Raw genomic sequence first — 27,093 nt, 5'->3', positions numbered from 1 at the left:
CACACACACACACACACACACACACACACACACACACACACACACACGTGTATCCAGGGTAATTGGAATGTCACGAGGCATCAGCTTGAAACTGGACCAGGACAAGGTCTGCCTTCTTCTGCCTCCTTTCCTGGCTTCTACAGAGAAGACACTGTACTAGCCCTGCTGCGCATACTCCATCTTTGCTAAACACGCTGAATTTCTTTACAGCACCTCTTGTCATCTCTGAACTTGACCCAAGGCTTCCCTGAGGACCCAACAGTGCAGTTAAGAGAGCGTAACAGATAGATACTAATAAGCACTTGAGGTTTCTTCAAAAGAATTACAAAGATCCAAGTTTGGCACATCTTCAAGCTGTCTTCTGCTCTAGGTAGTAAAAGGCAGAATGGATCATGCCACAACAAAGGGACAAGGAAACCCAAATAAAATTGATTTAATTTGCAAGGCTCTTTCCCAATTATAATCCATAAATTCGATGATGTTAATAAAGCAGCTAGCCATAACTTACCTCCTGCGATCCCGTCTCCTTGTGAGACATCGACAGGGTAGTACCACACTGTGTTGGATCAGCGGCGCAAACTCAGTAGCTCCTGACTCTAGGGCATAAAGACAGGGTGAGTCATGATGTCTTTGTTGGAGAAAATATTGCAGGTTGGGAGAGAGCTGGCCTGCGAGGCCTGCTCTTTGTTCACTTCCTGTCTTCCTTCCCCCCGGAACTCACTGAGAAAAACATGATGTGCTATATTCCTGCTCTATCTTGTCCTCTTATTGAATTTCGTATACTTTTTCATCAATACTGCCTACATTCTGAAAGAAAAATGTTAAATTGTTACAGCATTTCATACATGGGAGGTGGTTAGGAATCAGAAAACAAGATGTACAGGAAGAACTCTTCACAGTATATTAATGTGTATTTTCTTTTAAATTTAGGAATAGAAGGACAGTCCATGGAAGTCTCTAATATTGTGGATATCCGGAGTGTACATAACTACGAGATTGTCATGAGAATTTCATCTAAAATAAACAGCCAAAATAGATTCTATACTGATCTAAACGGATACCAGGTAATTTTCTCTAAAATCGCTGCGATGGTAACATTTGTATGCCATTTTTATGTGTGTATTTACGTGGGATGCATGTGTTCATGTGTGGAGTGTGTAAGTTTTTATGCAGGCTAATTGTTCAGTTAACTTTGAGTCATTTGAAAAAGATTCCTCACGTTGCAAACTATTTCAAAACTAAAGCCAAATTTGACAGACATTTTTAGGATCTACTGTCAGATTTCCAAGTTAGAACAAATCTTTGAGAGGCCGTGGTTTTAGACTACCTAATTGTAAAAGTTTATTTCTTCAGATTGAAAGTTAAGGGACTAGAGAGAGTGCTTGCTTGAAGACCTTGTTCAGTTCCTATCACCCTGTCAGGTGGCTCCCAACCACTTGTAACTCCATTGCTAGGGGTTTCAGCCTGTCTAGGCACCTTCATGCACACAGTATACACAAAGTCACACGCATGCGCGCGCGCGCGCGCGCGCGCACACACACACACACACACACACACACACACACACACCCCTACCCATACAATTTCTAAAATACAGATCTTTAAAAATGAGAACTTGATGACCATAAATATATTAAACACTTTTTTAAAAATTATATAATTTTTAAGGAAACATAATTAGGACTTGAATGATACCTTTTTTTCTTCAGAAAGAACTCATATATCCTTGTCATTTATTCTTTGTGCTATAATAGTGGCATCTTTTAGGCTTTGTGACACTTCTTTGCATCTGTTAACATAAGTGGGCGTGCACATTTATACTTGCATGCATGTACATAGTGAAGTATGTGCCGCTTCAGAAACCTGGGCTGCTATGTATTTAGTCAAAACCATCGTACGGTAATTGTAAGTATGGTAAGAAAATTAATTCTTGCCTTATACTTGTATGTTGTCAATTCTTTCCGTTGTACTTAAGAGAGCTTTTTGGATTGCTATCTTAATTTCTATTTTTTTCAGGGTATATGTGTGACAACATGCCTTTTGAATAATACCACTAAAAACATGAACATATTTTTGAAACATTTGCATCTCAAAAATTCTTGCCTATGAATAGAAATAATTTCACAACATATGCTTTTTACTTGGTCTGACTTTCAACTGGCTATAAGTGGAAAGGGCTGGATAATTTTCTCTTCTATGATTTCCTGCAAAAAGTTAAATTTAAACCTTCTCCAGAGAACAAAAATTGCAGCATACATTCTGATTAGCATGTTAATTCTACTACAGCTTTTTGGTCTTCAAATGAAACTCTGACTTTATGGTGATTCACTTTTCTTATGTACAAAACAAAATATTTTCTTAAAATCTCACAGAAACGAATATTTGTGTATTGGTTTATTTTTTTATTTTTATTTTTTAGTGTTAATATTTCTTTTTTTTTACTTTCTTTTTTTTATTATTTTTTTATTATTTTTTTCTTTTTAGTTACATTTTGTTAACTCTGTGTCCCAGCTGTATCCTGCTCCCTCATTCCCTCCCCAACCCCACACTCCCTCCCTGGTCTCCTCCCTGCCCCTTTCCAAGTCCACTGATAGGGGAGGACCTCCTCCCCTTTCATCTGACCCTGTTTTATCAGGTATCTTCAGGGCTGGCTGCAAAGTCCTCCTCTGTGGCCTAACAGACTGCTCCTCCCCGGGGGGGGGGGGGGGGTGTCAAACAGCCTGCCCTTGAGATCCTGTTAGAAATTGGTTTATATATGAATAAGAAAACTTAGTAAAAAGTGAATTACTAAAAATGTACATTTTGTGGCCAGTGATCAAATGAGATACTGGTATTATTTCAGACCCACAGTGTAAATATTTAAAATAAGCCCTATTTTAACCCATGGAACTATTAGTTCTTGAGCAAAAGCAGAGAGACTCACAGTCGGGTGAGGACAGTAAGGACACAATTGAGGTATCTTTTCATGTCCTTTTATCACTTTAAACAATATGGCCTAATCAGTGTGGAGCCTGGCATGATTAAGAGGAATAGAGAATTCCTTGGAGGTAGCCTGCCTGCTTCCCCACCCCGTCTACCTTCCCCTCTGTCTCTCCCTTTTCCTCTTCTCTCCTCCCCTCCATCCCTGGCCCATCTTAATCACCGCTTTCTTTTCCTAGGGTTACCATGCATTTGTTTTACCACAAACTGGGCCTCTTAAAAAAAAACAGAACGTCATTCTTTCTTCTATTGGGGCCCGAATGCCTGGAGTCAGGCTGTGTGCAAGGCCAGAGTCATGAAAGCCTCTAGGACAGCAGCTCTCTCACTCGCCCTAGCTTCCTGTGTTTAAACAAGTGTAGATGATCCTGGTATTGTTTGGCTCTTAGAGGTGCTTCCCCAGCCTCTTCCTCAGCTGTCACATGATGCTTAATGTTGGTGCCATGTGTGCCTCTGAGTGTCCGCATTTCTTTCTTACAAGGATGCTAGGTTTTAGCCATGTTCATTTCTGAAGACTCTAGTCTCAAAATAAGATGACAGTCACAGGTTACAGTTAAACATGAATTTGAAGGGACTCGGCATTACCAGTGTGTGGTAGGAAATGGTGAGAACTCATTGTGGATGCTGAAGGCCAGATCCGGGACATGCTGGGTATGGACCACGTTTCCATTGCGGGGTACTCAGCCCGTGAGGGCCACTGTACTAACTTCCTGCCTTTATAGTTTTTGAGTTTCGTTTTAAACTTTCACAAATTTAAAGAAAGAGGTGGCATTTTGAAGTGGTAAAATCCAGTGGTGACAGGGTCCTGAGTAGAATATCTCTCAGCACTGACAGCCGCTCAAAGGGTGCAATTCTATTTCATGCTTTCCAATAGGAGGTCGGCATGCTAGAATTCAGAATTACCTTCATTTAAAATAAACAAGAGTAAACACTGAAAATTTTAAACTATAAATGTGCACTTGATAATAATGGAATATGTTAGAGGGTTTGGTAGCAAGCTCTGTGCTATTTCTTAAAACTGATTCAAAAATAATATACATTTCTTGAATGGGGACAGAGAACAATTGTGCATGAAAACAATGTGTTAGACCTAGGTGAGAAATGAATACTTAATAACTCATAACTTGTTTTATGCAAATGTGGAAAGCCAGGTGACTTCTGGTGGGCATTTTTATTGTGATTAAAATAGAAATGACAGTTTTAAAATCTGGACAAGTTCTGCCTCTTACAGTCAAAGATTGTCTGCTGACAGCCTTGTGGTTTCTCTGCATAGGATTTTAAGGAGTGTTTTAATTTTTAAATATTTCTTTGCTTGAGCAAGAGCAGAAGTCATGCCCTTTTCCCCTTGGGGAAGAGATAGCTAAATTATCTAATTTATAGAAGTATGTGTGTGACTAACACATTGACTAAATGAGAGTTACTTGGTTTCGTAGATTCAGCCCAGAAGGATGATGAGCAAACTGCCCCTTCAAGCCAACGTTTACCCAATGAGCACCATGGCCTACATCCAGGACACTGAGCACCGGCTCTCTCTGCTCGCCGCTCAGTCTTTAGGCGTGTCCAGTATGGCTTCTGGTATGTGCTTTTTAGTATTCTGCTCTGAAAGCTCTTAGTTCTGAGTGTGCACTAGTTCTGTGGTCAGATGTATTAATTATCCTTCCCATTAACTGCTTTCCTCCAAGATAGGCAGGTAGTTACCATTGAGCTTTATGAGAACTGCGTAAGATGAAAATCCTCAGTCTTCAGATGATGAGGCGGAGGTTAAGATGCCATGCCTCGGTGGCTTTTAAAGTGCTTTAAAGTGTATTTGTTAGCTTTTCAATGTAACAGAACACCTGAAACAACTTTTGGAAAGAAATCTACATTTTGGCTCACAGTGTCAGAGGCTTCAGGCCATAATCACATGACTCTCTCAATTTTAAGCTGTAGTGAGTTGACATCATGGTAGTTAGGAAGGAGAAGAGAGAGGACCTGAGGTCGGGGTACACTTTCAACTAGGCCCCGCCACATAACAGCCATGCAGCTGTTATGTTTCGAAGAATGACCATTAATGAAGTTCATTTTAACCTAGTCACTTCTGAGTGACCCTGGTAACTAGGGACCAGGCCTCCAACACATAGGCTTTGGAAAACATTTCATGTACAAATTGCAGCTGTAATTTACTTTTGACAGCCTATCATTTCAGAGATCTGTGTTGTCATCATGATTTATTGCATTGCAAACCTAAAACTCCAGAAGTTTGGATGATCTGGCCACTTTTGCAAAAGTAATGCTGTAGTTCAAATGTACAGTGTTGGTTTTTTCCTGGATCGTGGTGCTATGAACTACTCCCTCAAAGGCCTCATAGGTTGAAGGCCTGCTCCCATAGGTCTTTCCCTGTAACTAGAAAGTGATTGCTAAGCAGGAATGAAGGAAAGCAGAAAGGATAACATGTTTTATGTTTTTTAGTAGCTACTTTGACCTATTTCAAAGGACAGCAGCGTGCTGTCTCATAGAGGATCTGGACCCCTCCTTAACTCAAGGGGAGCTTGCTTCAAAGCAGGCACCTGGGAGTCTACCTAAGTGGTTCCTAGTGAATGTCTGCATAAACTCATGCTTGTCAGGTTTCTTTGTTTCTAGGCCAAATGGAAGTCTTCATGGATCGAAGACTCATGCAAGATGATAACCGTGGCCTTGGGCAAGGCATACATGATAACAAGGTTACAGCGAATTTGTTTCGCATCCTGCTGGAGAAGAGAAATGGAGTGAACATGGTGGGTGACACTAACTAGCCATTCTCATGTCGATGGTTCTTTCTTCCCAAAACACAGAGCGAAAACTTAAGACAAATATGATTTCTGATATTGAGATGTCTTTAGAATACATTGAGCTATAAATTCCTATAAATTTTCAGTTAGAAATACTGGATAAGAGCTACATTTTCTTTCCTTTTACTATGTAGACAAAAATAATTTCAAGGAAGCAGTTTGAGTGAAATTATTTTCAAAGAAAGGCTGATTATTAAGCTAAGAATCACAGACTAGATGGTTTAACCATAGACTCAGTGCATTCTCATCCTTAGTGACTGTACCATAGTCTAACTTTATCATGTGAAAGCAAGCTAACTTTATGTTTTCCATAGTCAGTATTTATCCCTCTGCATAAAATCCCAGCACTTTGTTAAGCAGTTGAACAAGCTGAACTACAGGGGAGCAACCTGTGTCTTCTCACTGCTGTCAAGTTCACCCCTGGCTGTGGACCCCTTCTGTTGTGTCTCTTGTCACCTGATTCGGCTTCAGGCTCAGTGGCCTTCATTCAGTGCCAAGTTGTTCATGCTCTCTTGCTCTATGGCACATCTGCACACGTCCTTTCCCCCTTCCTGTCAAGAGATCTCTTAGCAGTAGTTCTGAGCAGAGCTAACTCCTTCCTGGCCCACATCATCGCCTCTCATGTCCCTGTAAACTGTCTGTGCCCTAGTCATGTTTGAACATGATAAGTTGATCTCCTGCTTTGGGCGGTAAATTCCAGGAGAGCAGGGGCTATGTCTTTCTTTGCTTCTAGGATCATTTCTATTTAGAGGAAGGATCCAGTTTGTCATAGAAATGGACGCTCAAATGTGTAGGTGAGAGAGAACGGCAACGCCGTGTGTGCTGTATCGTAATTTCTACGTGCTGCCTCGTTAATGTCGTTTTTCTAGACTCCTGGATTGTGTCCATCTCATCCTCAGGCATCGCAGGGCTGCTGTGCCCATGTAGATGGTTTATATATTAAATAGATTGATGGAATGAAAACACATGATTTAACACAAACGATTTTATAGTATTTAAGGTTATTTAGGACAGAAGTAATTAATATCCATTTTAGACATTAAATTTTATATTAGCTCTTGAGACTTCCAGTCTTAATCAATCACTGACAAGAGAGCTTAGTTTTAAGAGCTAAAATTGCATCTGTTTTTCTCTCATTGTTGACACTAACATATAACACTTCTGTTTACTACAGCTATAAAAAATATTCATTTTAGACCTAGGAAGCTTTCCCTTAGATAACAGTTGATTCCATCCAAAAGTCCTTGATAGCAATTGATTTAAATTTGATCCAATATTCAATATTACTATAATCCTATGTTAGTTAAGTTTTTGTTTTACTCAACAATAGATTCTAGGGCTTGAATCTATAGCTTCTTTTAAATGAAAAATGAACTAGAGACAAAACTACACATTTCAATTTGTGGTAAAATGGATTTAAAAGACACTTGATTAAGGATTAAGAAATGTTATGTATCCCATGCTTTAACTTCTCTAGAAAGTGTTTTTAATTTCAGCTGTTCTGATGTTCAAAATAGTGACAGTGAAAGAGTCATAAAAGGTAGAACTCCTCAGACTCAAAGAAACACTGGACAAATTGAGCGCTGTGGGTCTCACACTCAGGCTGTCCTGAAGAGGCAGTGAGGACTCGGGTGTGCGGGGCCAGTGGAGACACTGTTTCTGCTGATGGTCGACAGAGCTGGGAAATTCTTTCTGCTGTTGACTTCTTCCACTTGATTTTTTTACACCCCTTCCCCATTCCTGGCAACACTGGAATGGAAAAGGATTGTTGGAAAAGCAGTGTGGAAGCTATGCAAGCTACAGTGGTGCTGTGCCTCTGGGTGCCACTTCTTTTCAGATACAGAAAACAGATGAGGAAAGATCAGCTTAACACCTAGCACAGCAGCTTCCCAGGTTGAAGAGCAAATGCTCCAGTTAGTGGGAACCAGAATGCACTGGTAAACTTGAGGACATGCAGTTCATTGAGAGGTTCCTGTCAGCTCCAGCTGATGATTTCTCTGTGGGAATGCTCGTCCGGTGAAACTCGGAATTCTAGTTTGTTGGTCAAAAAGCAGATATCTGTTTAGGGAGGGCTTGGGGGTCACCTTTTGTGTGTGTGGGGGGGGGGGGGGTTGTTTGGTCTGCTATTGTTTTTTGAGACAGGATCTCACTGTGTAGTCCTAGCAAGCTCAACTCTATGTGGTCCAGGCTGGCCTCAAACTCCCCGAGATCCATATCTGCCTTCCAAGTGCTGGGACCTAAGGGTGTGCGCCACCGTGCCCACCTTTGTTGGTTTTGAAATCTGAGTTTCTAAAGAGATAGCTTTTAAAACTTGTTAATGCTGTGCAGACCTACAAAAACATGGGTTTTTTTTTTTCAATAAATAGACATAGTACCACAAACATTTATTAGGCCCCTACCATGTGTCAGGTCAAAGTAAGCAAAGATGGCTTTCTTCAGTGATGCCTGTCTGGGCTGTGGTTCACTGATAGAGAATTTACATCACAGACACCAGGCCCTGGGTTCCATCGATAGTACTCCCCCACAAACAAATGAACAAACAGATCAATAGCTGAAGACCTCTGTCTTACACATAATCAGCAAGTTTTGATTAGGTGACGTGGAAGCCTTTGATGTCTAAAGAACAGACAACACAGGGGAGATTAATAACGGGCACCAGAGAACAGCAGGAGACATTCAGTTCCTGATTAAAGACTACCACAAAGAAGAAGGCTTCAGCTCTTGTGTAGTTGTAAACTCTTTAATGTAAAGCTCTACAAAAAAGGCTAGACTATGTAACCCAAAACCGTCCAAACAAGAACCCAAATAATGCTTTAGGTACCTGGCAACATCAGTTACAAAAGGGCTGGCAGATCCACTTGTCGCTTAATTAAACAGATAACACTTGTGCAAATATGCTTTAGACAGCTGGGCTTCTCCCAAGACTTGGCGTTTAGAACATTGCCTTTCTAAGGAGTTAAAAAGTGTGGTGGTTCATCTGTAGGCTTCCTCTTGGAGTCCCTTGTTACTGTCAACATGAGAAAGTATGTGAATAGGGAACCCAGGCTGAGACTTTATTTACTAACCAGGCCAGCCCCAACACTGTTATAAATAGTCCATCATACTTCTATAGAGAGAACTAACCACACCCTTCTCTTAATTCACTTGTCTTGTGAGAACAATAAAACTGCCAGATCTTTACTTCTTCAAATAGTTGCATTTAAAACTGTTTCCTTTTACAAGATTTTGTCAAAACATCTTTGATTCTGAACCTTGTTTATTTCATGCAGAAGTCTATAGTAGCATTTCCCAGCTCAGCTCTACAAAGCAGCCTGTGGCTCAGTCCTTCAGTTTTACCTGCAGAAGCTGTTCAGTGTTATATTGCTAAAGTCTTATCCTTTGAGCGCTTGATTGTGTGGATTTGGGCTAGGACCCACAAGTGGGTTTTGTAAATGCAGTCCAGGGAGGGAAGCACCAGGGTCAGGGGCACAGACTTGGCTTGGAGGATGGGTATGCATGCATATTATTCTCAACAAACGGGTGACTCATTGGTGAAGTACCTCATCTGTCACCAAGCCTCTAGGATTCCTCCAGTACAGAACAAAGCCAGAGAGCGTTTCATGAACATATCTTGACCTCGAATGGACTGAACACCTCTTGGATGTGAAAAGACCATGCTTTCCTTTCTGTTAGAATCTTTCATCTTCCATTACTCAAAAATGATTTTGTCAGTGATCCTGACCTAGATGATGAAGCTGTTTGGTCCAGCAGTCCATTTAAGCACCTGTCAAGCTTGTTCCCTCTCTAGTCATGCTGTTCTACAAGCTATATTAAGTGGCAGCATTACCGGGGAACATTGTTTTATTTGATATGCAATCTTTATTTTCGAAAGAATGTGGAATTGATACATTTCAATATGACCCTTTCGGAGCTAACTTTTTGTCAGGATTTTAATACTGCAATTTGCCTCTGATTAAATATTTCTCTCCACCCTCTGAATTGAAATGACGTCGACTGTCAGCTGAGCTTCTGGCACAATGTGAGTCACCTTTTGCTCGAACCCTTCTGTCCAGTGCTAATCTGACATTCTGATTCTAAGCTCCATATCTCTATAAATCTAGTCTTTTTACACAGATATACCAGTTAAACCTTTGAGTCCTGTGTCACACAAAAGGATTTTCAGTCATTTTTTTTTAAGAAGTTAAGCACATGAAATGTAGCCGGTGATGAAAAGACTGTCCTCAACAAATTATTTTCTCCTCTCTAGTCTTCCCAAGTCTGCTTTTTATTTATTGGCTAAGGGTCTACCTACATAGTGATTTTTTAATTTTTCTTTTTGAGACAGGGTTTCTCTGTGTGGCCCTGGCTATCCTAGAATTCGCTCTGAAGACCAGACTGGCCCAAACTCTCAGAGATCCACCTGCCTCTGCCTCCCAGGTGCTGGGATTAAAGGCATGTACCAGTGCGCTGGGTAATTTTTCAGTCTTTTCTGTTATCTAGCTTATCAGGTTCCTAATCCTGGTAGACTTATTTGATGTTTGACATTTATAAATGTTCCTTAATAAGGATAAGTATGTCCCAGCAAAGAATGAAGTATTTTTAAATCACACTGTGCAAAAGGGTACTATATAAATACATACTATGTTATAACATACAGAATGGTTCTTGTTTTAAAATAAAATAGAATGAAGAAGTTGGCCATAAGTGGATAAATTCAAAGATCACAGGTGATCTAAATATGTCACCAGTCCTGACAGTCTCTGTCTTGAAAACATCAGATTATTTTGAGAATTTTCCTTTGTTTATATTTTTAGCTAGGATTTCGTGTAGCTCAGGCTGGCTTCGAACTCACTATTTAGCCAAGGCTACTGATTCTTACTTCCCAGGGATGGGATTATAGGCGTGTGCCAACAAAACCAACCTGTTTGGTTTGGTTTTAATTGCATCAGCTGGTAATGTTTAGATTTCAGATATTTTTGCCATTTATGAAATACAGCTTTAGATCTATTTGTGCCTTGTTAAGTGTGTAAAGGGAACTCTTGAGAATTCAATGCATGATATCTCCAGAGAAGGGTGATCACATTCAACCTTGTATAAGGTATGGGACAGTATGGTTCCTGTGCTTTGCAGGGGTTGTGGTAGTTTGGGAGTTTTTGTTAAAAGCTTTTCATTATCAAAAATGTGGAAATTGTCCTTAGGATTTTCAGCCTTAACTGGCTGGAGGAAATGGTTAAAGAGTGAGTTAGCAGCAGCTTTTAGCTTGCCTCCTGAGAGCTTGATGCTCTACTGTATATCCTTGTGACTGTCATTTGTGAAATATTCCTCAGATTGTTCGAGTACTTTTGTATTCAAACTTTGTCAGACAATGATTGATTGATTGATTACAATTTATTCACTTTGTACCCCAACTATAGTCCCCTCCCTCGTCTCCTTCCAATCTCACCCTCCCCCCCTTTCTCCTCCTATGTCCCTCTCCAAGTCCACTGATAGGGGAGACCCTCCTGTCCTTCTATTTGACCCTAGCCTATCAGGTCTCATCAGGACTGGCTGCATTGGCTTCCTGTGTGGCCTGGTAAGGCTGCTCCCCCCTCAGGGGGAGGTGATCAAAGAGCCACATACTAAAATCTATACACCTAAAGAAGCTAAGCAAGAAGGAGGATCCTAAGGGTGTTACTCAGCCCTCATTCAGAAGTACATCGGAAGTGGGAGAAAACAGGGAACAGGACAGGAGCCACCACGGGGTCCTCTGAAAGACTCTACTGATCAAGGCATTGAAGCTGCTGCTGAGACTCATAGCCCAACTTTGGGCAGAGTGCAGGGAATCTTATGAAAGAAGGGGGATAGAAAGACCTGGAGGGGACAGGAGCTCCACACGGAGAACAACAGAACCAAAAAATCTGGGCCCAGGGCTCTTGCAGAGACTGATACTCCAACCAAGGACCATGCATGGAGATAACCTAGAACCCCTACACAGATGTAGCCCATGGCAACTCAGTTTCCAAGTGGGGTCCCTAGTAAGGGGAGCAGGGGTTGTCTCTGACATGAACTCAGACAATGAATTGATGAGTGCTGCAGATATAAAACTTGTAAGCATTCTTGGGTTTTCTTGACAGGAAGAAGAGAAGAAGAGCTCAGTCAATTATCCTTCCCTCCTCAGTCACATGACTTCATCCTTCCTCAATCATCCATTCCTCCCCATGATACTAAAGGCCGAGCCCTCCTCACCTACCTTTAAGATGCTGAGTGAATTCCCTCTGCTGCAGTCGTCTCTGCCTTGTGACATCCATCTGGTTAACTTACGAACAATACAGTCAAAGGTAAACTCCAGAATATGTCTGTATAAAGTAGCTTCTTACACCCTGTCCTTATGACGCCGTTACTCACTCTCTTACTTGCATGAAGTTACTTCTTACACGCTATACTTGGTTCAAGGGGTAAGGAAGGCGAAGGAAGTACAGTAAGCTTTGGAGCAATTGCACAGAATTCCTGTTCTTGCAGAGGACCTGAGTTTAGTTCCCAGCACCCAGGATGAGTAGGTTCACAACTGCCTGTAACTCAGCTCCAGAGGTCACCACACCCCCATTCTTCTGCATTTTATGTACATACACAGACACACACCCCACACACGAATAAATAAAAATCTTAAAATAACATGTAGTAAGCGTTCCTGAGCTTTGTGAAATAATCACAAGGACTTCCCTTATGGCTGCTATGGTGTTCACTTGATAGCCCCTCTGGTTTAGCGAATTTTCCAGCATGGATTTATTTGCCTCTCAGGATAGTCCTGTGTGATGACCAGGTCAGAGTCTTCCCCTTTTCCATACATGGAAGCTAATGCTGGCCTTGGGTCTCATAATCGGGGACAGAGCCAGACTCTTCATTCTAGTTGCTTATTTCATTTACTTTTATTTGTTGGCCAGGGCTCTCAAGTCAGATTCTCCACCCAGTGCTTAATCATTTCTACACTAGATGCTTTATCTTTCATATCTTTGTTTGGAAACATGACAGCTCTTGCCTGTGTTTTGCTCTTGTGTCCTAGCCCGTTGGAGAAGGAGCATGGAAAGGATGTATTAGGCATCCAGGGTCACTGCTGGTGTCTCTGCTTACATCTATGTCCATATTTAAAGTGGAAAAGGTTGCAGATGCAGTGAGCACAGATCAGACATTTGCCCTCCTTAAGTGTGATGCAGCTGTTTTGATGTTGCAAGTAGGTCACAGCTGGATGTAGCCAGTGACAGGGATTCTGTGGGAAAGGTCTCATAGAAAATGGACTCAGCGTAAAGACAGGAAGGAGCTCAAGCTAAGATGAGAGGAGGGTTTAAGAATAAAGGAAACAAACCAAGTGAGTGAGGATGAATGTCTACATTGCGGATGTTTAGACATTTATAGACTTCATGTCCAAGATAAGGAACTTCTGCAAGGCAATACAGGAAGCTGCATGACTTGTAATAATGAACACATACCCTGCTAGCCTGACTGTGTGTGTGTTTGTGTTGAAACATTTGTTTTATCATGTGAGGTGAGCATGCAGAATCTGTGTTAAGCCAGCTAGGTGCTAGCTAGGCACTGCATATAGCTGTCAACCAGACAGATGGATGTCCTCAGCTCCTCAGTCATAGTTTCCAGTGGGAGGAGAAGGATAACTTCCGAAGAAGAAGTGGTGGTGAGAGTTAGGGAGGACAAAGAGATCCTAGTGACGTTCGGAGAAGGTGATGCAAGTTTGCTTGGGGTGGGTAGAGAGATCCCCACAGAGAAAGTAAGAGTTGGGGTAGAAGCCTGGAGGTGGTCAGGAAATAAAGGTGCAGTCCAGACTTCTGGGGGACTCCAAGGGACAGTGAGAGGGTGATCTTGGCATAATTAAGAGCAAGTAGGAAAGCTGAGAGGGACACCTGCCACCTGATCATGGGAGCTTAGCCCTTCATCTACCCAGTGCTATAGCATCCTGCCTAGAACAGAGCCTGTGCCTGGGACAGGACCAACTTCTGAATGAGTGAGCTGTGAGCCTGTTCCCTCTAGCATTTTATCATGTTTTTTTAATGTTTTCTTTTTGACCCATGAAGACCAGAGTGGCCCGTAGAAAGAACAGCCTCTTTGAGGCAGCTCTCTGTCACTAATTCAAGAGTTGAAACAGAACAAAAGAATAGAGGGCAGAGAAGACTCCGGGGCACAGGTTCCTGCTCCTTGACATAGATGCCGAGTTCACTAGCAATCCGAGAATCCCAAGGCCCTCTGGCAGTGGGGCAGTTCTGGCCACTGTCCCTCAGCCTCATTTATAGATGACGCTTCTTGTGTAATTGTATTAAAGGTATGGTTTTTACGCAGTAGCTCAAGTTACCTAGGTCACTCAGTGGGGGTGGGGTCATACTCCTCGTCGTCCGAGGCCAGCACTGTTTTAGCATCATTGCCTTTTAATGGTAGCTTCTTTGTGGGCTTTTTGTTGGCTGTCTCCCAATTACAGGAGCCTAATTACTCCCTGTTCCAGTTTGTGTCTCTTGCTGTAACACTCTGACCCAAAGGAACTTAGGGAAGGAAAGGTTTTATTTCAGCCTACACTTTCAGGTACCCGTCCATCACTGGGTTCCTGACTCCACATCCCTGTGACGTGTAGCATGCAAGAGCGGCAAACATACGGGGATTGCAGTGCCTCCCCCAAGCCCTGTTGATGTAGGTAGTAGTGTCTAAGCAAGACCCAAGGTCTGCACAGGTGGAATGTCAGCCTACATTTCCTAATAGGTCTGAGAAAGGCACTTGTCCCCACTTCCCATCATGGGAGTACCTTTTCTGCCCGTTTCCCATCCCTGGCCACTCAGTTCTAAATTTCAGCCTGGTCATCCTAGCTGCTCATAGATAAAAGAATTGTGTATTCAGAGACCAGTGAGAAAGGCCAAAGAGTGCTGGAAGTGTGGTCAGAGTTGAGAATGGCCAAGCGGGGCTGGAAGAGGATTCTATGGTTAAACTGAGTACCAGTTCTCAGTCTCTGAATTAAGCTCAAATCTGGGAGCCTTCAGAGACAGAGATTTTGACAAATGTCCCCATCTTGGAGATTTCTGATTCTGTCTGTATAGGGAGCAGAACCTGGACACTTAATAATAATTTAAATAATTATTTAATATAATTTATTTAAAATAAAAATTTAGAAAGACCTTTCCTTTTGAGACTAGAAACTAGTACATTACCTCCATTTAAAAATGAGAATTAGCATAAGTGAGTTAGCATAAACTCACCTAGTAAGTCTGTTTCTGAGTCTTAGAAGGTATCATGTCAACTGTTTCTGGTTCCCAGAGTTCCAAACTTGCAGGAATTGACTTTGTTATAAGTAGACAAGCCTCTTTTTTTTCTATGGGGATATTTGCACTTACATTTTCTATATGTGCTGTGTATTTATAATGAGATGACAAGCATGTGTTTCAGGAGCCTTGTCACTGAGTGTAGAGTGGGCTGGCACGTTCCGGCTGCTGGTTGCGAGTTTAACTGCTAACCCTCTCACTCAGCATGCCTCATCATCCTCGCTTCTGTGAACTGTCTTCTCTTGAACATTCTCTCTTCCCTTTACTATCACACACTTCCGGTGAAGATTCTTTAAAGGTTTGAAACCTGGGTAACACAAACACCGCCTAAGTATACTAAGCAGGAAAGTCCAGGGCATCACGAAAGGATAGCTCCTCAAGGAAAGGGGAGTCTTGGTAGAGAGGATGCGGAAAGACACCATGACCAAGGCAAATTACAAAAAGAAAGCGTTTAACTGGGGCCTGCTTGCAGTTTCAGAGATTTAGTCCATGATCGTGGCAGGAAGCATGGGAGCAGGCAAGCAGGCAGACATGGATGGCCCTGGAACAGTGAGATGAGAGCTTACATGTTGAGACAGCCACGTAGAAAGGGGGGCTAACTAGAAATGGGGTGGGCTTTTGAAACCTCAAAGCTTCCCCCCAGTGACAACCTTTTCCAGCAAGGCCACACCTCCTAATCCTTCCCAAACAGTTCCACCAGCTGAGGAACAAGCATTCAAACATATGAGCCAGTGGGGACCATTGTCATTCAGGTCCTACAACTCCCATGGGAAGACATTCATGAGTCATAGAGTTCTGAAGGCTGACCTGCAAATTACTTTTGGAACAGAAGGAACCAGAGGCAACTCCATTCAGAATTCAGCTTGGAGAGTGTGCCAATCAGCTTTAATGCTTTGAAAAATAACGCGTGACCCAGATTTTGTCAACTTACTCCATTGCTTTTTATGTTTTGACATTTTCATTTAATTTGCACATATTACTTTATTCTCTGTAAATCTTTTTACTGTGTTCTTGCAAACACTTAACCAAACATTTCAAAACCAGTGCCGCTTTTAATGTGAAACTTTCCGTCCGTCCTTGTTTACCCCTCCACCAGCACTGTCCCCACCCCTGTTCTTATAAATGACACTTTGAGGTTTTTGTTTTCCCTTTTTTTATAAGGATTGATTGGTGCTTCATTGATCTCCCTGGCTTCTGAAAAGGTGAAAATTGAAGGGGTGGGATGTCCTTTGTTGTTCATATCTAAGAACAACTGCTCACCTTCCCCTAACATCTGTTATCTGAGCTTGTTGATCAAACTAAGAACTGTTAGTGGGCCTTTTAATGAGTGTCCTGAAAAATGAATTTTTACTGGTTACTTTCTGTCTTGGGACTTGAAACGAAGTATTGGGATCTTCAAAAGTTTCTCACTGCCAGAATACAGTGAAGATGAATGTTATGTGGGTTATTAAATAAATTCCTGAAGAATATGAACAGTGTAAAGAAATCATTCTACGGGTATTTGTCTGTGCCTTACTATGTGAACACCTCTGAAGTTCTATAAGGAGGCTGTGGCCCAGGCTGTCCTTAGAGACTCTGGTCAGAGTGAGGGCTTATCTCATGCTGACTCTTAGCATGGAAATAAGAAGAGAGATACTGCTGGAAGTGTTGAGGACTGCCCTTTCCTACCTTCTCCTATGGAGGTGTAGTAACCAATGAATTAGCAAGCTCCTCGGAGTGCTCAAGCCGGGTCCTGAGTGAGCATTGCTCTCACACTGTAAGAGAGAGTGCTTTGCAGGGGATTTCCTCCAGATGCAGACTTGCTAATATTATATAATTGCACTGAGTTTGCTAACCATCGTGAAGGCTGTTGTGACATGAAGTGAGTTCATCTGTGAAGAGTATTATATTTCTTGCCTGGCACGCAGCTTGTAGTCCACATGCTGTCACTGTCACTATGGTTGGCCTTTGATGACCGAGGAACTCCTCAGGACTCCAACCCAGCTCACTGCGTTTACTGAAACTTTATGGTTCTTCAAAACCTTAAGAATGACTGGTTTATTCAGCCAGACCTCACTTGATGCAGCTTTCTCTGACCCCAGGCTTGTCTGAGCATTTCGTTGTGTAAACCAGTTCATCCTTCCCCACGCTGCCATCAGTTTGCAGAAATAGCCTCCCAGCCCAGCTCTCTGGATGTTGGATCTTATCTCTGGAAGTGACTTTTATAATGGACTTTTGACTGGTGACCACCCAACCAGTGAATAACCTGACCTCAGTTATTCACCCTCAGATGTGACCTAGCCTATTTCGCAAAGACAGTTGCCTAACATAGCACTTTGTGGAGTTTTCATAGGTTACACATTCTCTCCCCACACACACACACACAGACACCCCTCCTTCTCTGAAGTCCTGATTTAATGTGTTAGTTAGTGGATTCTTTAAAACTTACTTCAGCACATGTTTACTTTCCTGGAGCATATCGTACACCTACTTGAATTTACAAAGTTTCCTGAATGTATATTCAAGTTAATTTCACGGTTTCCCCTACTGTTTTTTGATTAATTTTATTTTATTGAAAACAATTTCATAGAATATATTCTGGTCATGCTTTCTCCTCCCCCAACTGCTCCCAGATACTCCCCATCTCCTCAGTCATTCAAGAACATCATACCCATTTTAATTCTCTCTCTCTCTTTCTTTCTCTGTCTTGGGCAGAACACTAAATCAGAAGCTATGTATAAGTAAAAGACAAGATTTAAAAATTTTCCCAAACTAAGTAATAGGAGCCCAAAGTCTACAAAGTCTGTGGCGGAGGCTTTCGTTGGGGCAGTCATTTGCCAATGTTTAATCTATGCCCTCCCCAGAGTGGCCAGTTCCAAGAAGTGCCTTAAGGAGTCTCAAGCCTCCCCAAACAAGGCAAGTGAGATTACAGTTTTACAAAACGCCATGTCCATGTATGGTAATAAACCCAATGAGGCTCCTTTGGAGAAAGCTAACTTTCCCTTTGCAAGTGGGTGTCAGTTACAGATAGCTTCCTGGTTAGGGGTGGAGCTTGTGTCAACACCCCCGCTCTCCTTGTGGAACCTCATCTGACTGGAACCTGCTGCAGGTCCTGTGCACGCTGCCACAGTGTCTGTGAGGTTATGTGTATGTCAGTCCTCTTGTGTCTGGAGACGCTGTTTTCTTAGAGTCAGACTTTCCCTCTGGTTCTTACATCCGGTCTGCATAGACCCTGAGCTCTGAGGGGAGGGAATCTTCCACTCTCTGCGCATTGTCCAGTTGTGGGTCTCTATTAGTTCCCATCTACTGCAGGAGGAAGCTTCTCTGATGATGGCTGAGCAAGACACTGATCTATGAATATGGCAGGATGTCATTAGGAGCCATTTTATTGCTATGTTCCTTTAGTGGAACAGTAGTTTTATGAATTTATGAATAGGAATTGAAATGAAACTCGATTTTATGCTCAAGGAAATGTGTAAGTAGTGTCTTCAGCAATAGGGCTATACCTTAGTTTGCGGAGGGCAACCTGGAGCCTCGACAACTGCCCGTGATGTGTGGGGTTTTCCAGAAAGTCAACTAGAAGGAACCCATTCCTAGCATCAAAGATTTACCTGGTGGTAAGATTTACTAGTTGGGGCATTCTCTTCCCTGTCATTTGATGCTGCCATTTAGGTTTCTTTCATATATATATATTTCTAACATATATATGTATATGGAGTCTTCCACAGAAGATTAAGTAGCTTTTATGAATGGTCCAGAGAGTTAAAATGCCACATGTTTTACGTTAGTAGAAACAAATGCTTCTAGGAGAGTTTGAATAAGAGACCATCTAATCTGTTAATCTGCACATAGACTGTTTGGGGGCTTGGACCCCAAACAGATATATAATCTTAGTTATCTTATTCTTTAGGTAAAAAGTTATAATGTCAGTGTGGAAATTTATGAATAGGAATTTCATTTATATTAACTTACAGTATTTATAAAGTAATCACCTATTTTTACTCGATACTTTCTTTAAAAACACAGGTAGCTGACGTGCCAAGGGCATCCTATGTAAAAACCTGGGCCACATCCTGACTACATTATTTTATTTCGTCTTCATTTTAGAGGAAAAAGACCTGGTTTTATTGAACATAGCAGGAGAGAGAGTTCAGCTGACAGAATTCCACCCTAGGCTCTGAGGCCCTATCCTTTGAGGCTCTGTGTGACCACTGCAGACAATGGTCTGGAGTCACCCACGGGGTGGACTCATGCAGGAAGTAGGCCAACATTAGTTCTGTTTTGTAGACAAATTGGTGCTTATAGTAAGTGACTGCTCCAGGTGCCGCGGCTGGTACAGGACTGAGTTCTCCTCGTTGTTCGTACGATGACCTCTGTATGATTAGTGCAGGGTTTTCCGTGTGCTTGTGAGGTGTGTGTCAGGGCACAGCATTATGTTGAAGTTTTACTAGACTCCCTTATCATCTATATATAGATTTAAAGTGTCTGCATGTAGACACTTGACAACTCAGATTCCTAAATTGCCATTTTTCTTTCCCTTCAAACAAACCTTGGAATACCACTGAAAAAATACTCGTGCAAAGCATCATAACATATGCTCTCCCAGGTCACACGCTGAGGTGAGGACAGTTTTAAACTACTCAGGCCCCTTAGTTTCAAATCCAATGCAGATGCTGGCAGCTATTCAGAAAAAATATCTGGAATACATCAAGCTTGTCCTCCAGCGAAGATGCCCATGAGCTTGGGCATGTCATTTCTCTGGCTGGAGAGAGAAGCACATTGTGTTTATCATAGAATCAGTATCTAGCAACACACGGCTTTCCTTCAGATACCTATATTTCATAAAGGTTCCAGTGATTTTCAATTTACTTTGCTTATCCTCAAAAATGTCTTTATACTTTCATTTTATTGTGTGTGTGTGTGATTATATGTGAGTGTGTACAGAAGCCACAGTCTACATGTAGAAGTTAGAAGAAGCGTTGGTTTTCAACTTTCTGCCTTGTTTTGAGGCAGGGTGCCTCTGTAGCCCTGTCAGCAGGCTAACTGGCCTGTGAGCGTCCAGAGACTGTGTCCAGAGACTTTCATTTTCTGGTAGGGCTGCCAGGATTACAGATGCTTGCATTACGCCTCTGGCTTTTGTGTAGGTTCTCGTTTTGTGAAGGACTCATCACCAAGCTTGCCCAGCAAGTCCTTTTTCTCACCAAGTCATCTCCCCAGACTTTACACTTTAGAAAACAAAATATGTTAAGATGGTTCTAACTTCAAATATCCCCAAATCTCAATCATTCCTAGCATCGCTATTTAAATGGATACAAGAGAGTTTATTGCAATGAATAAATAAATAAATGAGATGTGTTTCTTCTCATCACTGACTGGTTATGTTTGGTGTTTTACTCATTGCCCAGGAGGATTTCTGTAACGTGAACTTAAATGATATGTCAAGTTAATAAATATGGGCTGACATGGCATAACTAATTCAATTTAAATGTCTCTTGTATATAAACAAAGAAGTAACACATTTCAGATTAAAAATATCAGTGCAGCTCATGAAAAGTGGTATTCCATAGAGAAGCATCTTTTGGTGGTAAAGCTGATATCATGTCATTACTTGACCAAATTGAAGTAAATATAGGTGTGTTTTAACCAATAGATATGTGTGTGAAAAACTATTTTATTTGAGGCTACTTTGATAAAACATGATTCGATATTAACATGTGGGCAAAAAGAAATCTAACCCTTTAGGGATCAGAGGAGAAACAAAGGCAGTAAGTTACTTAAGCAGGACCTTTGAGGTCAACTTGTATGGGGATAGAGATGACTGGGCCTGATGAATGTGGACCCTTCGAAGAGATAAGTTGATTGGATCTCATCACAGAATAAATGTGCAGACATCAACCGCTGTGTGGCGTGCTGTGAACACTCACTTGAATGCTTACATGGTATGTTGGTGTTCTCACTTCAGGTGGCTAAAGGCTATTCAGATGAGGCAGCCCTGATCCTCCACAGGAAGGGGTTTGACTGCCAGTTCTCCAGTCCAGGCTTGGGGCTATCCTGTTCGACCACTCAGGGAAAGGTAAGTGAAGACTGTGTTTTCACTAGTCAATACAGTGTGCTTTGAAATCCTCACTTTCTGAAGATAATACAGCACAGTTCAGTGCCTCGAACTCATTTGCCCACCCTTTCCTGCATGCCAGCTGAAGAGGCCTCATCTTCGGAAGACACCTGTTGCACCTGAAGTTTTGATCTTGCGAGCTTGAACGTGCATGGCTGGAGTCTACACACTTGGCAGTAGCCTTCCTATTGTCTCGTTGGTCTTCCATTTTGAGACCACAGAGCTCTTTACATCTTCTGTTCATTTTCAACTCCTGGGCCATGTATGCTCGCATACCATGTATTTCATCCCTGGTAGTTTAAAACCCATATTTCACAAAGGCCAGGACAGGTTTTAAAATAATTTCCAGAGGCATCTGTGCAACAGTCAAGTCAGTTGATTCATTTGGAGAAATAAATGAGCATCTGGGTCTCCTGATTGATCCAGATTTGTGTGTGTGTCAACACTGTGGCGATCAGACAGCTCTTTAGCCTACACCCTGCTGGCTGGTTGCCTGTTCTTGATTTTTCTCAAGTTGGTCTCCTGGCAGTTCGTTAGCCTCTCCTTAGAAGGATGAACTTCTGGTTCACCACCTCCAAGTGAGCCATGACTCAAAGTAGCTAGCTGGCTGGTCCCAGTGCATAGCCAGGTCTGCCTACCCAGCGGCCTGGCAAAGCCAGCTTTTTGCCAGAACTCCATAGGCACATGACAGAACAGATTCAAGCACTCTTGTCCCCATCTATAGATCAGCACACATGCAAAGGCCTGAGAAGAATGTCGACTTGAATGAATGGTCTTTACCCACTTTTCCCGTGTGTGTTTTACAGTGTCTTTCCATTCTATTGGAGATGATCTGAGTATACATAAGGAAACTTTTAGTATTAAGAGGGATAGTGGAGGCATATTATTCCAAGAGACACTTCAGGATAATCTGGCAAGGTGAAGAATGTATTTTCCCAATGACCCTGTAAATGGAGGCCAGTCATATGACAAGCCATTGTTAATGTGAGACTCTCTGGAAATGTCAAGGTAGTTGGTTTAAAACCTCCATTATTAGGGATAAATATCCATCAAAAGAATCTGATGATTTTCAAGTCCGTGGGACTATTGGGATTTGTTGGCTCGTAATGTCCACTCTTGTAGTGGACGTATCCACATGTAACACTAAAAGAAATGCCAGGGAATGGCCACAGTCATGTATCTCTCCAGGATAGCTCATGTGTTCCAGGGTGTCCTCTCTCCTTCCTGTTCTTTTTTTCTTCCTCTAACCTATCTATCGTCTGTCTGTCTATCTGTCTGTCTGTCTATCTATCTATCACAATTTATTCACTTTAGATCCAGGCTGTAGCACCCCCACAGGGAGAGGTAATCAAAGAGCTGGCCACTGAGTTCATGCCAGAGACAGCCCCTGCTCCCCTTACTAGGGAACCCACTTGGAGAGTGAGTCTGTGGGCTACATCTGAGCAGAGGTTCTAGGTCCTCATCATGCATGGTCCTTGGTTGGGGTATCTGCATCTGCAGGGCTCTCTTGGCCCAGAGTTTTTGGTTCTGTTGCTCTCCTTGTGGAGCTCCTGTCCCCTCCAGGTCTTTCTATCTCCTCCTTTTTTCATATGATTCCCTGCACTCCATCCAAAGTTTGGCTATGAGTCTTAGCATCTGCTTTGATACCCCAATCAGTAGAGTCAGAGACCCTCTGTGGTAGGCTCCTGTCCTATTTCCTGTCTTCTACTTCCATAGTCTATCCTGTTTGCTCTTCTGGATGAGGATTGAGCTCCTTCCCTAGGGTTCTCCTTCTTGTTTAGCTCCCTTAGGACTATAGATTTTAGTATGTTAATCTTGTATGTCTAACACTCACTTATAAGTGAGTATATACCATGAGTGTCTTTCTTCATCTTAAAAGGGAACTCCAGCATATAAACGTATTCCCTCCTGTGCTTTTCTTAAGCTGACTTTATAGATGTGCTACCAGCCTCTTCTCGGGGCTCACCTGAATGTGCAAATCTTGTCACTTGCCTTTTTAGATGTCAGTTCCGAAGGTTTTCAACCAGTTTGCTGTGGAAAGTCTGATCCCCTCCTCACTGTCCTTGATGCACACGCCTCCAGAAGCCCAGAATATGACTGAGATCAAGTTGAGTCCCATGGAAATCAGCACATTCCGAATCCGCTTGAGGTCAACCTGACTTTGAGATCTGAGTGAAGAACCTCTGGCGTTGCCACCGTCCTTGGGTTAACGTGCAATAACTAAGCGCATTAGTTTAGCTTCTGGCCACTGTGAGAACATGAGTTCTGTGAAGAAGAAGAAGAAGAAGCAAAAGCCATGCTTTCCAAAAGGTTTCGTTTTCTAAGTTTGTCCCACAACTACCATTATCAGTGTGAATAAATCTAATGAGGAAAATGAGGAAATATTGAAAGACAACCCCTCAACAGACTGTATCTCAGGTTAAATGCTAACTAATTAGGTTTGCATTGAGGGTTGTAAAGAGATTCTTAGAAGGGTTCATGTTTCTGATCATTCGTTTTATAAAAATACCCATTTGACCTAAATGGAAAACAAAATCAGAAGTTGGTAGATAGTAGCTTAACGACCAAAATAGTTATCATTGATCATTGGTACAAATTTAAATTTTTTGTGTAGATAAAATGTGTGGAAAAGTGCAATCCCTCAACCCTTACGATAAAGGTAGTTGATTTCATACTCTTTCCCAATGAACTTCTTGACTACCCGTACATTAAACAACAACAACAACAAAACTGGTTTTTTAGTCATTCGCCAGTAGAAGAAGAGGCATATTTTCATTACTTGACAATGTGGGATAGGTGCAATTTATTCCATTGTCACTAAAACGGAAGAAGCGACTCCATTTTAGGTACCACAAGGTGTTTTTTAAACAGCTCATTTGAATACAGGTGTTCCAAGGCGGGGTTTTCTATTTTTAAATTACCATATCAAAAATAAATGTGCCTTATTTTTTTACAAGTCTTGTTAAATCTTTTGGTGTCCACATTACTGTTTGGGAAGGGGGAGGTGCTGGGAGGGTGGGTCAGGGGCGGGTACTTTCTTTTTCCTTGATGATGCTGGCCACATTCTGATCTGTTTCATTAAATTTGTGGTGGTGTTACTCTAAACATTTTGACTATTTGAATGTACTGAGATGTCAGAAAAACAAAACAAGGAGAAAAATATTGCTAATTAAAATATGCTGCTGCCAAGGAAACTGCAACTTGAAGCAAGGATTTTCTAACATGAGATCCAAATACTGTTTGCATTTCACAGTAGTTAACCATATTAAAGAGAGAATGCTTTAAAATAGACTGTCTTACAATCCACTGTGTGTAGCTCATCTTGATGTTTCTCACTAAAGAACATGTTCCAAACTCTGTGTGTTATAAACTCAGCGTGTCATTCTAGCCCATGTGCCATCACAGAACGTTTGAGTTAAGTTGGGGTCATTGTTTCTTTAATATAATAATGGTATTTAATTTCAGTACAGAAAGAAATCTCTGGCTATACACACTTTCAAAAAGTTCTCTTCAGTGTCTTAACCTAATTTAGCATTATTTGACTTTACACTTTCATTTACCTCTTGTCATTCCAATACCCTTACAGAGAAGATCATTTCTGCCTCAGCATTTATTCTGATAGTCATCTCCTATACTCACTGTTCTGTTGAGTTCATACCAGAGTTGACAAGAATACCGCAAGGGTATCATTTCATGCAATAAGCATCTGACGTACATTCCCTCCCTCGTTCGTCAGGGAATAAGCAGCTAAAGTACAGCAGAAGTGCTTCCTTCTGTAGACCTTACGGACATTAGCTCGGATGGCCGAGCGCAGCTCCCAGGGAGGTGATCAGTATTCCTGATGTATTTTACGTGGGAACCTTCCTGTGGATGGCCACCGTGTTCTGTGATTAAGTGGCTTAATCACGGCAGAAGTTCTGGTGGGACGAAATGAGAACTACTGCAGCAACAGTGGATCTGCCCTGGGTCGCTGCCACCAGCCACTTACTCACGGGTAAAGCAGAAATTCCACTCAACCAGCAAGCGTCTGCTCTTTAAAGTGATTTTCAGACTACAGCATCAGGGAAATGAAGAGAGGGTGTTTTTGCTTTGGGTAATGGTCAAGAACTAACTAAATAATTCAGTTTCTCTGGCACACATGAACAGCCAGCCACATTTCAGTCATGATCTCTGGTCTGTTTGGTTAGGTTTTATTACATGTATCATCATAGATGTTCAGTGGACCGAGTAATTGTTTCACTGCTCTCTCCCTGCATTTTGAAATTTTAATTTTGTTTGGAGGTGCGTTGTTCAAATATCAGAGTTCTTGTTTCTAAAGATAATGATTTAAATAAAATGATGTAAGATGTTGTAAAACATTGTAATTATCTTCCTGTGTCTTTGTACTTTGTGCTGAAATGTTTTCACAGTCCTTGTCTAGAAGAAAAATGTTTACTTTCATTTTGATTATTTTGCTCATTGAAATCAACAGGTTTTGATATTTTTCTCGGAAGATTTTTATAACTTTTTGGGAATATGTAATATAAGATCTCTAATAAAATATAATCTTACCATGTGCATTGTCTTCTAGAGTAGTTCTTAATCCTATTTGTAAACAGGCCTATTAACACATTTATATCAAAGAAGTTGGGTAGAGCCAGTTCTTGGCTCCTTCATGAGAAAATCATCTTTCTTCAGCCCAGTTTTAGTAAGAAAAGGGGGTTCTGTGAACAGGAGGTAGATGAATATTAGCAAGTTTCACGTCTGTGTTTGGAGCACCTTTTTTGTGGATTGGGGTCTGGAGAAATTTCCAGCAGATGGATGCCTGGATCCTTCCTTTAGCTGGCTGGGTAAAGAAGACTTTGGTAGGATTCCATATATGGAAAGAGCAGGACAGACCAGGAAATGGAGGTAAATCAGCACATAGAGCTAAGAAAGTCCTTGTAAATTGATCCAGAAAAAAAAAAAAAAAAAAAAAAAAAAGCTGGTACGAAGAAAGAATTCATGCTGCCCCTGCCCTGTCCGGGCCAGCACACAGCTGTGAGGGCCGAGGAGTGACTGCAGAAAGCTCCCTCAGGTGAGGGTGAAGGACACTGTCCTGAAGGTGCTTGCTAATGGGAAACATTATTTTGGGTGGCATGCAGTAGAGAAATGTAAAAATATATTTCCCTGGGACGTAATGAAAACTACGTCATTGATTCTAAGTTTTGATTATCAATATGTTACATAAATTTTAATATTAAAACTGGCAAAGAAAAGGTGGTTTAGGTGAGTATGTGTTGTTCATAACACATCCTACAAACGTTGATTTGAAAAGAGGCAATTCTGGTTTTGAGTGGTTGGATCAAAACCTACGGTAGAGAAGGAATTAGCAAGTGTGGCTGTCATGTAGCAGGCTGAACACAAATAAAATACCTTGAGGTTGAAATGGACAAGAATCCTTCAGTGTAAACTGCCTTAATCTAAGATGGGAAAATGCCTTCCATGAGTAACTTAAGGATACAGAGAGAGCATTCCGCGTTCAGCAGAAGCCGAGTGTGAAGTTTCCTGGGTTCACACTATCTCCTAGCTTGGCTTTCCCACTGTTGTCCTCATCCTCGGGCTGTCCATTTGTTGGCAACATGGCCACCAGACCATGTAGAACTGTGTGTAGACATCGCAGAGGCCCTGGTGGGAAGAGCTTCTTCACCTCATTGTTTAAAGCATGTCTCACTTAGTGTCGCTGGCTTCCTTCTAGCTCCTATGCCAATGATTGGACTGAGGATATAGACTTAAGAAATGAGAACCTTGTGGGAAGGGGATTGGCCCAAGCAAAATGGGATTCTATGGCTGTGGAAGTGGCATGTGGGTGATAAGAATGCTTTGGGTGAGAATTGGTGTTTCAGATGTCAGATGGGCGAAGTGCCGTAGAAACGCGCTGCTGAGGAAAGCCGAATGCAGATGGGAAATTTCAAGAAAGCAGAGAGTATGCCTA

The 27,093-nt window shown here is 41.8% G+C and overlaps 1 protein-coding gene across 1 annotated transcript in view; it reads left to right on the top strand.

The window, feature by feature from the left end:
* Man2a1 (mannosidase alpha class 2A member 1) overlaps nt 1-25,695 on the top strand; it is a 134,387-nt gene extending 108,692 nt beyond the window's left edge. The window contains exons 16-21 of the mRNA XM_055628377.1: nt 931-1,064; nt 4,410-4,551; nt 5,596-5,729; nt 11,876-12,079; nt 20,991-21,101; nt 23,141-25,695. Coding sequence (XP_055484352.1) covers nt 931-1,064; nt 4,410-4,551; nt 5,596-5,729; nt 11,876-12,079; nt 20,991-21,101; nt 23,141-23,299 — 884 coding nt within the window. The 3' untranslated portion in view covers nt 23,300-25,695. The remainder of the gene's footprint in view (nt 1-930; nt 1,065-4,409; nt 4,552-5,595; nt 5,730-11,875; nt 12,080-20,990; nt 21,102-23,140) is intronic.
* The last annotated feature ends 1,398 nt before the right edge of the window (nt 25,696-27,093 follow it).

This window comes from Psammomys obesus, unplaced genomic scaffold, assembly GCF_907164565.1.
Source record: "Psammomys obesus unplaced genomic scaffold, mPsaObe1.curated_primary_1811, whole genome shotgun sequence".
NCBI classification, from domain to species: Eukaryota; Metazoa; Chordata; class Mammalia; order Rodentia; family Muridae; genus Psammomys; species Psammomys obesus.
The sequence above is the reverse complement of the archived record's forward strand: the minus strand, read 5'-3'. Positions and strand labels throughout refer to the sequence as shown.